General features: G+C 43.5%; 1 protein-coding gene and 1 long non-coding RNA gene across 31 annotated transcripts in view; one reads left to right on the forward strand and one right to left on the reverse strand.

The window, feature by feature from the left end:
- DLG1 (discs large MAGUK scaffold protein 1) overlaps positions 1-13,968 on the reverse strand; it is a 408,238-nt gene extending 394,270 nt beyond the window's left edge. For 19 of the 30 annotated variants that reach the window (XM_075069033.1, XM_075069028.1, XM_032787521.2 and 16 more), the window contains exons 1-2: positions 13,542-13,661; positions 12,722-12,853 (exon numbers count right to left, since the gene is read on the reverse strand). In XM_075069033.1, the coding sequence (XP_074925134.1) occupies positions 12,722-12,853; positions 13,542-13,560 (151 nt within the window). In that variant the 5' untranslated portion in view covers positions 13,561-13,661. Of the gene's footprint in view, positions 1-12,721; positions 12,854-13,541 lie in introns of all 30 variants that reach the window. The other 11 variants (XM_075069025.1, XM_075069021.1, XM_075069020.1 and 8 more) reach the window with 5 other exon arrangements.
- LOC142047248 (uncharacterized) overlaps positions 1-14,989 on the forward strand; it is a 498,878-nt gene that overhangs the window by 123,137 nt on the left and 360,752 nt on the right. The gene's annotated exons all lie outside the window — the stretch shown is intronic.

The following is a 14,989-nucleotide window of genomic DNA, read 5'->3' on the forward strand; positions in this document are numbered from 1 at the left end:
ATGACCAGTGGATAAAAACAGAGGCAGGTGCATGAAATTAAACTCTCTGGAATATCCTTTTCAAAGCTAATTCCCCAACAAAGCTATATATCCCCATTCCCTCCACCTCATCTTTTGCTATGGTCCCCTGAGTAAAAAGTGTCAATGTTAGCATTGCAAAATGGAATTGCTGTTGCTTCATGTAATCTCTTTAGTTACAGTATATCATATCTCTTTTTATACATTTTATTTTGTCAAACTGACTACTACTGCTGTGCACTCTTTTGCATATATGTTTTTAACTGATAATATATAAGGCTACGGACAGGTCATGGGCAATAAAGAAAAATTCACAGAAGCCCTTGACCTGTCCCTGACTTTCACTAAAAATATCCATGATAAAATGGGAAGGGGCTGGGCGGCTGGGAGCTCTGGTGCCCCCACCACCCGTGGGGGCTCAGAGCTGCAGAAATCCCCCTACCCCAATAAAATAAAACCACCTCCAACAAAGGGGCAGGTAGCTTTGTTGGCGGGAGATGAAGATTTTTAATCTGGACTTGTCAGCTGAATTTGGATGGAAACTGGAAATCAGCGAATGTACAAAAACAGCATTTTCAATTTGTTTGTTAGTTACATAAAATTACCTTAAATAAGGTGGTAACAAGAAAAAGCAATATAAAAACACATTATACTTTTAAAACTGATTTATTAAACAAAGTATTAACTGTAGCTAGTGAACTGACTGTTTCTGGACACATTGGGCCATTTTTTCAAAGGTATTTAGGTATCCAAAGATGTCAATAAGTGCCTACTGGGATTTTCGAAAGTACCTAAGCAGGTTAGGAACTTAACGCATATCAGTTTCAACTCCCATTGATTTCAATGGAAGTTAGGCACTTAACCTGCTTAGGTGCCTTTGAAAATCGTAGTAGGCACTTGCACGTATCTTTAGGCATCAAAATAAGTATCTTTGAAAATCTGGCCCCATGTCCTTCAAGATTTTAGAAACAGCAGATCTTGTTCTCTCCTACCTGTGTTTTATTCCTCGACTGGAAGGGGAAAACAAGATTTCTTGCTTGTTCAACTCCCAGCTGGCTTCTCAGTCTTGAATGTACTAGACCAAATAAAGAAAATATTCTCTCTGCACTTGCTAGTTAAACTAAAACCAAAAGTAATTAAGGCAAAAGCATTTCTGTCCAACAGAAATTGATATTTACATTTGGAAAAATGTAAATATCTGCTTTTCTATCATTGTAAAGACTGAAAAGAATATTGATACTCTGTAGTTCATAATATTGAGACATTTATAACACATGAGTTGACCTCAGAAGTTAAAAATATTCCCTCCTAGTTGTGTATATAGTAAAAAGGCAGCATCCTTTAACTTATTAAATTTGAGGGCTCATTGATGCACCATATATTTTTATTTATTTAAATTATTTTAACAAATTATACTAAGTTTAGCCCTTAACATGGGTTTTCATAACTTCAAATTTAATTGAACAGGTTTATTGTTAAAATAAAAATAGTTTAAATTGGATTTTTATTTAAATTAGAATAAAAATCTGATTTAAAAAAAATATCAGTTTTATCCACCCTTATGTGAACACAATAAACCAGGGAAGTTCAGAGAGAAGTTGGTCTTCTGGACATATCATTTATTATATCAGATATGCAACCCCAGGCTTTACGTGTTCCTAAACCTCTGATGCTAGAAGATGGAACTAGATGAGAGTGGATGGACTCAATAATTGTCCTGCTATGTTCATTCCCTCTGAAGCATCTGGTTCCAGCCATTGTCAGAAAGCAGAATACTGGATTAGATGGACCACTGCTCTGACCCAGTATGGCTATTCTTACGTTATGTTCTTAGGTACCACACTGATGTGCATAGCTACTGAATAGAGTATTATGCCAAGGGTAACGCAGCCTATTTCCGAAACACATGCAATACCTAGATAAAATGGAGTGAGTTCAGATTCAAATTTAACCCTAAAATTCTGCATTTCCTTGTGTTTCTTTTAAATGTAAGTTTGGTAACCTAATGTCTGTTCAATTTTCTGTGTAAGGTTCACCACTGAAAAGTACTATTGTCATTATAGGTTTCTTTGGACGTGAAATTTCAGTGGAAACATTAATAGTCTCCCAAGTTTTAGATGCTTGTGATATGCTTTTAGTATTATATATACATAATGATTTGTATATGAGTGCACAGCAATATTATGGCTTTGTTAATGTGCACTTATGGTATATAACTATCCCTTTCCTACTGCATTATAAACACATACTCTTTGCAAACAATGTATGAATGTTAATGAATGACCTAATACCCAGCGAATGATTTACAAAGAAAAAAATACAAATCTGAATAAATGGATGTTCAACTATAAAATTATTTAAATATATGCATATAAGCGTAGTGTATCCTCCCGGTTAGCAAAAAGACGTGCTAACTTTAGAGTTCAGGCTATACCTGGCTGTAAATCAACGTGTTTTAATGATTATACCAACCAATAGAATGACTCTTTCTTGACTAAAAAGTACAAATGCAAATTAAGTTTAACATTATTCAAACCAAGGTTTCCTGCTTGCTGATTAAAACTGGTCATTTACATTAATTTGATTTTAAAATCAATCTACCCAGGGTTTACACCAACCTTAATGTTACTTCAGCTATAGATTTGAGACTTATAACTGACTTAGAATACCAGTCATGCCCTGGAGTTATTTTTTCCAGTCATCTAGTCAGTATGCTAAAGATACTTTTTTAAAGTTGAACTTTTCAGATAAATATTAATTCCTACAGAGGAAAACAAGGAAATAGATCCATGTTGCTTCTAAATTAAGAGTAGGTTGGCTATTAGGAAAAAACTTTTAAGATGATCTCCTGAGGTCCCTTCCAACCCTGATATTCAATGATTATATCTATATACTGATTTCACACTAAATTGGCTTAAAATGCAATTTAGTTAAACTGAAGTAAAACCCTTGTGGACACTCTTAACACACCTTAAGTTAACAGAGAATCAAGGCAGGATTTTGCACCAGTTAAAGTTAAAGTCACACCTTTAGTTCAACCCGTGCAACACCGGCCAACAACAACAACTGGCCAAAGGCTTTGTTTGCACTATTGTACATTTAGTGACACAGTTGTGCCGCAACAGCCATGACGCTAAAAGGCACGCAGCGTAGCCACTGTTTGTTGGAAGGAGAGAGCTCTCCCGCCAAAAAATCCTTCCACTCCCAACGAGCAGCGTTAGCTTTATTGGCAGAAGCGCTGTTCACACCCTTGAACGACTGAAGTTTTGCTGTTCAGTTTCCAGTGCAGACAAAGCCTTAGATTCTAGTGGTAATTTCTTTAGCTTTACTGATGTTTTTTAATAATAGGTAAACAAAAATGAAAACAAAAGTTACTCCACCTAGAAAGAAATTGCAAAAAGGGTTGTTTTTTTTAAACACACACTTCTCAAATCAAGGGCTGATTCTGAGAGGTGCTGAACACCTGCAAATCCTGTTCCTCTCCCACATATCCTAACACAACTCAAGGGCTCACTGCTTATCATTCTAATCCAAGAATTACTTATAAAAGTGTTTTCAGTAATCTAACTACCTTGATTACAAAAGGCCACTGACTAAAAGTGCATAGAAAGAATGGATCAACACCAGTTCTATCCAATGCAACTGTTTTCCCTTTGTAACCTGGGACTTGTCCTTAGTAACTAGCTACACCAGTGCAAAAATCCCTGATACACCAAAACCAACTACTATGATTTTAAAAATTTCACATTGGTCACACTAGCTGCTAATACTAAGTAGTATTTCAAACCATGTTAGGATACCCAATTTAAAAAAAAAATTTCCCTATCCTAGACAAGGCCTATGGGTTTGCACAAGTGTACCTACCTCTGTGCAAAAGTCTCTAATATAGACATCCCCCAGTAGTTCCACATAAGCTGCAAGTAAAAGCTGTTAGAACAAAAGAAGCAGCATGTCAAATACAAATACAGTAGTAGCATTAGTTATGACAATGCAAATACTGTATTGCCTACAAGCTAAAAAATGAAGAAGCCACAGCTATGGTCAGCTGGCAAACAGAACCTCAAGAACAGTTTGATAATTTTTACTGTTGAATGAAATTGTAGCAAAGTGTATCCCATACTCAATCCTTAAAATATTTACTGAATTTTTAAATAATGATTTCTCTTTTGACCTAATGTACTTGAACATCTGAGTTACAGAAATAAATATCAGAGAGCTTCTCAATCTTCCAGTCCTAACAATATCAAGAAACATATCTTAATTACAGTTTTAAGACAAAATGAAGAATTTAAAAATCCACTCTTCCATGAATGAGAAGCTCACACTGGAGTGTGAGACCCTCTACCACAAATTTCTATAGAACATTTTTTGTTTTAAATAAAAGCTTAAATTTCCAGCTCTTACAGATGCAAAGACACTTTCAACATAAAACAATGCAGTGTCTCTTCCTCTGTCTGCAGACAGCCTGATCCAGTGCTTCGTGGTTCACAGCTTTAGCAAACAGCAGCTAAACAAAATTAACGGGACTGGTTATTCTAATTGCTGGTATTTCACAACCCTATGTATAATTATGTAGTCACCTGCTGATGCAACAAAATTTCACCCACTGATTCCTGCATCCAGCTCAGTAATTTCTGATAGAACTACAGCAAACTTTTATTTAGAAAGACATCAAGTCTTGAGTTAAAGACCTCAAGTGATGCAGAATTCACCACATCCTTTGGTAAATCCTGCTCCAATAGTTAATGATCCTCACTGTGAAAAATTTATGAATCACTTCTAGTCTGAATTTATTTCACTTCAAATTGTCTGTAGTTTAATTATACTGTTTCTTGGAATCATTCATAGGAGAAGAATGAGGCTTCTTCTCCCTCCTTTCAGTTGCAGCAACTACAGCTATGTCTACAATAGGGTAAAAAGATGCGTTAATGAAATATGTTAAAATTAACATCTTTTTTCCTAACATGTTTCGTTAATACATCTTTTTATCCTAGTGTAGACATGGCACAGGAGCTTGGAGGAAGGGAGTAGTGTAGATCAGACCATCCCTCAATACGTAAGGTTCTGGTGAGGGTATCCAGCAGCTAGAGACTGAAGGAGTTTAAGATTTATAATATCCACTAAACCAGTGGTTCTCTGCCAGAGGTTCAGGACACGTTTCAGGGCGGGTCAAGGAGGGCCAGTATTAGACTCACTGGGGCCCAGGGTAGAAAGCTGAGGCTCCATTGTGTAGGGCTGAAGCCCAGGGTCCTGAGCCCTGCCACCCAGAGCTGAAGCCAAAGCCTGAGCAACGTAGTGGGGCCCCAAGCAACTGCCCTGCTTGCTACCCCCTAATGTCAACCCTGACTTTTATATGGAGAAAACTTCTTGTTGTAGCATAGGTGGGCCGTGTAGTTTTTATAGCATGTGGGGTGGAGGGGGGACCTCAGAAAGAAAAAGGTTGAGAACCCCTGCACTAGACAGAGGCTGATGCAGAAGATTAAGCTCTCAAATAGGATACAAGGCCAGAACTCTTGTACAAATTCCAGCAGCTGGGGAGAATATTTGGGCCAAGCTTCTCACTCAACAGTTGTACCTGTACATCTTCATTCCGTAAAGACTTACATTCCTATTATGGAAGTTTCATGTTTCTTACCAAGTTTCAGATAAACACTGCCTGTGGTCAGCTAATTTGTGTGAGCGAAGCCAGCATTTTACAACAGTTTTGTTTCTCAGATTATGTTTCTCACAAAACCCAGATCATTGGAGGTACTCCTTTACGAACTGAACAGAATATCCAAAAATGTTATTTTTATTATAAAGCCTGGATTTGATTTTTTTGTTAGTAATTTTATTTATAAGTCAAAGGGACACTAACCTATTGTTCCTTGCTTCAGCTAAGATTTCTTTAACAATCTAAAGGTGGGAGGGAAACTCTTTTTCAGTTTGTTTACTTTGTACATTTGACAACACAGTGTAAAATCAATTAGGTCCTGATCCTGCAAAGGCATACCTTATGCCAGTGGTTTTCAAACTTTTTTTCTGGGAACTAGTTGAAGAAAACTGTTGATGCCCGTGACCTAACAGACCTGGGAATGAGGAGTTCAGGGTGTGGGAGGGGGCTCTGGGCTGAGGCAGGGGGTTGGGGTGTGGGAATGGGTCAGGGCTCTGGGTGCAGGCTCTGGCGTGGGGAAAGGGATGAGGAGTCTGGGGTGCAGGAAGGGGTTCTAGGTTTGGGGGAGGCCCAGAACTGGGCATTTGGGTGCAGGGAGGCGTCAGGGCTCTGGGCTGAGGCTGAGGGGTTTGAGGTGCAGGAGGGGCCCTCAAGGCTGGGAAAAAGGGGGGGTTGGGGTACAAGAGGGGCTCCAGATTGCGGAGAGGGCTCAGGGCTAGGGCAGAGGGTTGGGGCATGGGAGGGGGTCAGGGCTCTGGGGTGGGGCCAGGGATAAGGGTGCTTGGGTGCGGGAAGGGGTGGCTCAGGGCTGGGGCGGCTCAGGGCTGGGGATTGAGGTGTGGGGTTGGGGCATGGACTTACCTCTGGCAGCTCCCGGTCAGCAGTGCAGCCCAGGTGCACCACAGACCGCGCTGCTCCCTGGAAGCAGCCAGCAGCAGGTCTGGCTCCTAGGCAGAGGAACGGAAGCAGCTCCACACGACTTTCACCCACAGGCATACACCCCCATCCCCTCCCTAGTTCCCATTGGCCAATTGCCAGCCAATGGCAGTGTGGAGCCAGAGCTCAGGGCCTAGGCAGCACGCAGAGCCCCGTGCCACCCCCACCCCCGAAGCTGGACCCACTGCTGGCCACTTCCAGGGCAAAGCTCAGTGTCGGTAAAGGGAGGCACTGGCCTGCCTCAGCTAGGCAGCACCGCCTATGGGACTTTTAAAGTCCCGGTTGGCGGTGCTGAACAGAGCAAGGCAACCCAGCGCCTTACATGCCACAACCCAGTAGTGGGTCGTGAACCACGGTTTGAAAAACACTGCCTGACAACCAATGTCAAGTCCAAGTGAAGTTGGTGGGCTTCTGCCTGGGCATAAGAGCCCACCTACTTGGATTCCAGATGCAGATGTAGTAGCTGAAGTGAAAAAGTCTTCTCTGAAGGTGAAGAATTAAAGAGAAAATATATTTAACTCAGTCTACATGTTCTTAGCTACAAAATGACTTGAAATTGCTGTGTTCTTTTGATTGGAGTTGGAGAACAAAACTGATGGGAAAAAAAAAGAGGCAACAGAGCCAGCTCTCTACTGCCTTGGTATAGAAGAGCACTCCAAAGTTCCACTTTCCTTTTTCTTCAGCACAGATGTAAAGCAAAGGAGCACTTCCAGAATCCACTCGCAGGAAAATGAACAATTCAGCAAACAAAAACTGTCTCCTACAGTTATAAAAGAGTAGCCTTTCCATAAGACCATTTCCATTAAGTAGTCTTGCTAAAGCAGAAATGCCATTAAACAAAATAAACAGGTTTGGATTATTAAAAAAAAAAAAAAAAAAAAAAGATTTTCTCCCAGTTTATAAGCAAAAATAATTCTCTCTCTTTCATGGTAGCATTAGACTAGTTATGTAAATATACACAAATTCCTCCCCCTAGCCTTCCATCTAATTCAGCTCAGATGGACATCAAATTTTTAATCAAACTAAGGTTAACAAATCCTATCCCTTCTCCCTCTATCACTTAAGAAACTGAATCACAACAATAAGCTACTCAGAGTAGCTACAAAAGGCTATTCTAAATACAACTAAGAAAACACAAACTAAGAGCAAAAACAATGAGGAGTGCTTGTGGCACCTTTGAGACTAACAAATCTGAAACTAAGAGAAGTTACTTATATTGAGAAAAGCTAATCCATCATGAATGTCAATTTAAACTACACCATTCATTTTCAAACTGACATTAAGGTCACGATATTTGTATTAATTTAACGTTATCAGAATCCACTATGGAAAGGTAGGTCTAACTGGATTGGTTTCTGGGAAATGGCAATTAAACAAAGTCTAAATAAAAGCATTTCACAGAACTCTCTAAACTAGAGAAATATTTGCTTAACTACCTCGCTGTTTTAATGTGGAATTCTTCAGTAATAACTGTATTTCCAGGAGTGAGTGTTTCACCTGATTCCATATGTAGTCCGCCATTTGGAATCTTCAAAATGGCTAAAGATATCTCACAATTCAGGGGGATAGCTTATTCACACCCTGAGTGACAAAAGTTATACCAACATAAGTGGTAGTGTAGACATAGCCTTAGAGGTATTAAGGTACTGCAGGATCAACCTGCATGAGAAAATTTACAGTAAAAACTCTCCAGAAGGGAAAAACTGAAGGTTCATTCCACCTCCACAGACAGCAATCTTTATCTTTACAATCAAAATGGCTAAAGTTTGTTTGCTAAATTAAAAAAAAAATCATTTAAAAATGAGACTGTATTAAAATTCATAGAACATTCTTAAAGGCATGAATTTCCTCATCTTTGGATCTAGACTGCATCTCGTAAAAACCATGAAATTCCAAGTGAAGAATCAGAGGAGTAGCCATGTTAGTCTGAATCTGTAAAAGCAGCAAAGAATCCTGTGGCACCTTATAGACTAACAGACGTTTTGGAGCATGGAGGCTACCCATACTACAGACAACAGTGAAGATTGCCATACTCTATCAAAGAACTGAGGAACCACCTGATCAGCATCATGCAGCAAACAGGAAAACATCAAGAGCTCCCCAACCTGGAGACTCTCATTAATAATCCAACTTCCATAAAAGGACTTCATTAAAATAAGACAGGAAGATCTAAATTACTCACTTCACTCTCTACAAAGGAAAAAGGACTGCAAGCTGTCTAAACCTCCTGCCACATGGGCCACAACCGTGGTACCCCCAACCCACCCAGCAATATCGTCAATCTATCCACTACACACTCAGCCCAGAAGAAGTCTCTCCTATCTCGGGATTCTCTTTTCTGCCCTGCCACCCACCACAACATGATACAGTTCTGCAGCGATCTGGGAAGCCTACTTCGCCGTCTCCGACTCAAAGAATACTTTCGGACAACATGAACAGCGCACGCTACACAGGTACCTCCTACCAACAGCACAAGAAGAAGAACGCCACATGGACTCCTCCTGAGGGTTGAAATGACCGTCTGAACCTATACATTGAATGTTCCGCCGACGTCCACAGGCAGAAATGGGTGGAAAAACACATCACTTGCCTCATAACCTAAGTCGTGCAGAACGCAATGCATCCACAGCCTCAGAAACCACCCTGGCATTATCATCAAAGAGGCTGATAAAGGAGGTGCTGTTGTCATCATGAACAGGTCTGACTACCAAAAGGAGGCCGCCAGAATAACTCTCCAATACCAAATTTCTACAGGCCACTTCCCTCAGATCCCACTGAGGAAACACTAAGAAACTGCACCATCTACTCAGGACACTCCCTACACTAACACCAGAACAAATCAACATACCCTAGGCCCCAACAGGTTATTCTATCTACTACCATGATCCCCAACCTGGAAATCCTGGACGCTCACATCTCTGGGCATTGGCATTCTCACGAAGGACTGTCTGATATGTGGACTCTCTACTCAGACCCTATGCTACAGCACTCCCAGCTATCTCCGTGAAGTCACTGATTTCCTGAGAAAACACAATGCATTGGTGACCTTCCAGAAAACACCATCCTAGCCACCATGGATGTAGAGGCTCTCCACACAAACATCCGCACATATAGATTGAATACAGCTGTCAGGAACAGTATCTCTGATGATGCCACAGCACAACTGGCTGCTGAGATCTGTGCCTTTATCCTCACAAAACTATTTCAAATTGATGACAATATCATATCTCTAGATCAGTGGCACCGCTATGGCACCGCATGGCCCCACAATATGCAAATTTTATGCCTGACCTGGAAAACGCTTCCTCAGCTCTGTCCACTCATGCCCCTTCTCTACCTACACTACATTGATGACATCTTCATCATTGGATCCATGGGAAGGAGACTCTGGAAAATTCCACCACGATTTCAACAGCTTCCACCCCACCATACCTCAGCCTGGAACCAATCTACACGGAGTCCATCCTAGACACCACGGTGCAAAATAAGTGGTAGTCACATTAACACACCTTATACCGAAAACCTACCATCCGCTATGCCTACTTCCATGCCTCCAGCTTCCATCCCGGGCACATCACACAATCCGTTGTCTACAGCCAAGCACTGAGGTACAACAGCATCTGCTCTAACCCTCAGATAGAGACCAACACCTACAAATCTCTACCAAGCATTCTCAAAACTACAATACCCACACGAGGAAATAAGGAAACAGATCAACAGAGCCAGACGTGTACCCAGAAGCCTCCTACTGCAAGACAAACTTGAGGAAGAACCAACAGGACTCCACTGGCATCACATACAGTCCCCAGCTAACCCCTCCAATGCATCATCAGGATCTACAACCATCCTGGACAATGTCCCACTTTCACAGGCCTGGGTGCTTGGCCAGTCCTCGCCACTAGACAACCTGCAACCTGAAACATATCTCACCAGTAACTGCACACCGCATCATAGTAATCTAGCTCAGAACCAATCCATGCAACAAACCTCGAGCCAACTCTGCCCATATATCTACACCAGCGACACATCACAGGACCTAACCAGATCGGCCACACCATCACCGGTTCATTCACCTGCACGTCCACCAATGTAATATACGTCATCATATGCCAAACATGTCCTCTGCTATGTACATCGGCCAGACTGGACAGTTTCTACGGAAAGGATAAATGGACACAAATCAGATATTAGGAATGGCAATATACAAAACCTGTAGAGAACACTTCAGCCTCCCTGGCACACCCTATGCAGACCTTAAGGTGGCCATCCTGCAGCAAAAAAACTTCAGACCAGAACTCAAAAGGACTGCTGGAGCTACAGTTTTCATCTGCAGATTTGACACTATCAGCTCAGGATTAAACAAAGACTGTGAATGGCTTGCCAACTACAAAACCAGTTTCTCCTCCCTTGGTTTTCATACTCAACAGCTAGAACAGGGCCTCATCCTCCCTGATTGAACTAACCTCATTATCTCTAGCTTGTTTGCATATATACACCTGCCCCTGGAAACTCCACTACATGAATCTGACGAAGTGGGTATTCTCCCACGAAAGCTCATGCTCCAAAACGTCTGTTAGTCTATAAGGTGTCACAGGATTCTTTGCTGCTTTTACAAGTGAAGAATGACACAGTATTTCTCTCTTACCTGTTGTGGAGCAGGCAGTTCCTGAACAGCTGTATGTGGTACAATGCCTTCACACAAAAGGATGCAGGGTGATCCTATTAACTCAGTTACTTTTACAGTAATGGAGAAAGGAGGAATGCTAGAACTACATAATCATCATCCAAAAGACACTACATTGTTTTTCTCATTCATTAAAAAAAAATTCCAGATATCATAGAATCATAGGACTGGAAGGGACCTCGACAGGTCATCTAGTCCAATCCCCTGCACTCATGGCAGGACTCAGTATTATCTAGACCAGCAGTGGGCAACCTGCAGCTCAGCAGCGTAATCCATTGGCGGGCCACGAGACACTGTTTACATTGACCGCACACAGGCAAGGCCTCCCGCAGCTCCCAGTGGCTGCGGTTCCCCATTCCTGGCCAATTTATTCCAGTGCTTAACCACCCTGACGGTTAGGAAGTTTTTCCTAATCTCCAACCTAAACCTCCCTTGCTGCAGTTTAAGCCCATTGCTTCTCGTCCTATCCTCAGAAGTTAAGAACAACAATTTTTCTCCCTCCTCCTTGTAACAACCTTTTATGTACTTGAAAACTTATGTCCCCTCTCAGTCTTCTCTTTTCCAGACTAAAGAGACCCAATTTTTTCCATCTTCCCTAATAAGTAGTCTTCCCTCATAGGGCATGTTTTCTAAACCTTTAATCATGTTTGTTGCTCTTCTCTGGACTTCCTCCAATTTGTCCACATCCTTCCTGAAATGTGCCGCTCAGAACTGGAAAAAATACTTCAGTTGAGGCCTAATCAGCACAGAGTAGAGCGGAAGAATTACTTCTCGTGTCTTCCTTACAACACTTCTGCTAATACATCCCAGAATGATGTTCACTTTTAGGGTTTTTTGCAACAGTGTTACACTGTTTACTTATATTTAGTTTATGGTCTACTATGACCCCCAGATCCCTTTTCGCAGTACTCCCTCCTAGGCAGTCATTTCTCATTTTGTATGTGTGAAACGGAATGTTTCTTCCTATATAGAGTTCTCTGTATTTGTTCATATTGAATTTCATTCTATTTACTCCAGATCGTTTCTCCAGTTTGGCCAGATCAACTGTTCCAATTCAGAAATTTAAACTTGTGTTAGTAGAGGACTTCTGAAATGGAAGCCAGCAATGAAGATGAGGTCATTGTCACAAGCTTTCCTTTAATGTGACACACTCAAAGCAAGACTAGGGTTTGTCAGAGGAAAAGGGGCAGGGAAAACAAACAACAAGTGCTTGCATGCTTTTAAAGAAAATGTTGAAAACACAGTTGTGTGTATTTTGATTGCCCTTACATTTCTACAAAACCTTGGTAATTTAAATCTTTTCCACTTAAATCTGTAACATCAAGAGTCACACTAAAACTACCTGATATAAGCTGTCCATCATACCAGTATGTATGTCTAAGGCTGTGAGCAAAAATTGGAATGAGTGTAAGAAAAGTTTTGACATCTACCTATCAAAGCCTGGAAAAGGTTGCTCTGGAAGATACTAATGACACGCTCTATGGAGTTTCTCAGCTGTCTGTCCTCACTTTGGCTCAATTTGGAGCGGTATTCCTCTAGGAGGCGCAGAGCTCGCTGGGTATCTGCAAGCAAAAATAAAACAAAACACACTAAACACCACCATAAGGGGAAAACTATCAGAACTGCACCAAGTTTAGTCAATACAGCAATTCGTTACATCACACCCTCATTAACCCAACTTAAATAACTGCCAGATTCCTCAGAAGTTCTTTATTTCCAGTTTATAAATTGCATAAGTAGATGTGTTTTTTTCAAAAAGGCAGATTTTTCTAAAGCAGTTTTTTAAATTAAAGAATTACGTTGCCCAGGTGTACATCTGATAAAACTATAGAGCTGCCTACTCCTTAACTGACTCATCTGATCAAAGGATATCAGTAACAATCTGCACAGCTTCAAACTTTACAGGCACAAAGGAGGATGTGCAGATTTCTGCTTGGCTGACACAGATTTCCCCGTACAAACACAAGTCGGAATCTGTATTACGTGAAAGAAAAATTCTAAAAAGTGAAACCACTTGCATACTAATCAAACATTTGCATTAGCAGGGAAATGAAGCAGCAGATCCGCATGCCGGGGCAGCTCTCGAACGCCAGTTTAAACAACTGCTCGGGTCACTCGGGCGCCCCGAGCACGGGGACTCGCGCGGCTGCACCAAGCGCCACACTGCTGCGCTGACAGAAAGTTTGTGGGGCGAGGCGACTGCACGCGGCCGGCGGAGTTCCCGCCGCGCGGGGGGCAGCGGGGGCTCACCTTGCTTCCTGACAGGCATGGTGCTCTCCAGCAGCAGCCACGCGCCCGAAGCGACCCCAGGCACGGCCGGAGCTGGGCTCGGGCAGGGTGCGCCCGGCCGCCGCCCTCCCAAACTTTGCGCGGGACAAGGACCGGCAACGCGATCCCGACCGCGCGGGCTCGAGGGGCGGCCCGTGCTCTGCCCGGTCCCGTCGGAGCCTTTCCCCACAATCGAGGGCAGGACGAGCCCAGACCCCGGGGGTCCAGAGCGGAGCCGGGACGGGGCAGCCCCCTCGGAGTTCAGGCGGAGGCGGATACGCGCTCGGAGCCCGCAGGGGAGAAGGGGGCCCAGGCGCCCGAGACTCCCTCACGGCCACGCGCACTCCTTCCCACCGCCGCTCGCCCCGCTGGAAATTCCAAACTTTCCAGCCAAAATGGCGGCCTGGAGGCTGTGGAGAGACCAGCAGCCCCCACGTGACCGGGCCGGCGGCCGCCCAATCAGGAGTCAGCTCGGCTCAGGGCTGGTACCTAAAGGGGGAGGCAAGGTGAGTGCTCCCCGCTGGCTTAAAGGGGCCGCGCCCGCCCCTTCGGCGAGCCGGGCAGGGGCTGCGGCCGCGTGCGGGCCCGCGCGTGCGTATGACGTCGAGGCTTTGCGGGGTGCAGGAATGCGGCCTCCGGCTGCCGCGTGTGTGGCTGAGGTAGGGCGGCAGCCCCGCGGGGCCCCCCCTGGCTGTCAGGGCTCGCGATCTGCAATGGGGCTCGCGGGGTGGGCGCGAGCCTCCTGCCACAGTTGGCTCTTGTATAAGAAACGCAACAGGTGCGGGATACTCCCCCCCGACCCCTGCAGCGTTTGTTCTGTGCGGTCGGGGAAGGGGCTGCAAAAACCACGAGGGGCCGCTATTCAGGATCGGTAGGAACCCGGGCCCTCGCTACAGCCGCGTGAGTTGCTTGCACACTGTGCTGGGTCACACCGGGTATGTCTACACTACGGGATTATTCCGATTTTAAATAAACTGGTTTTGTAAAACAGATTGTATAAAGTCAAATGCTCGCGGCCACACTAAGCACATTAATTCAGTGGTGTCCATCCATGGTCTGAGGCTAGCATCGATTTCTGGAGCATTGCTCTGTGGGTAGCTATTCCATAGTTCCCGCAGTCTCCCCCGCCCCTTGGAATTCCGGGTTGAGATCCCAGTGCCTGATGGGGCAAAAATCATTGTCACGGGTGGTTCTGGGTAAGTGTTTTCACTCATTCCTTCCTCCTGGAAAGCAATAGCAGACAATCATTTCACACCCTTTTTCCCTGGATTGGTCTGGCAGATGTCATAGCACGGCAACCATGGAGGCCGTTCAGCTTTTTTTCACTGTCACCGTATGTGTACTGGATGCCGTTGACAGAGGCAATACTGCAGTGCTACACAGCAGCATTCATTTGCATTTGCTTGATAGCAGAGATGGTTATCAGTTGT

Source organism: Chelonoidis abingdonii, chromosome 8 (assembly GCF_003597395.2).
Source record: "Chelonoidis abingdonii isolate Lonesome George chromosome 8, CheloAbing_2.0, whole genome shotgun sequence".
NCBI lineage: Eukaryota > Metazoa > Chordata > Testudines > Testudinidae > Chelonoidis > Chelonoidis abingdonii.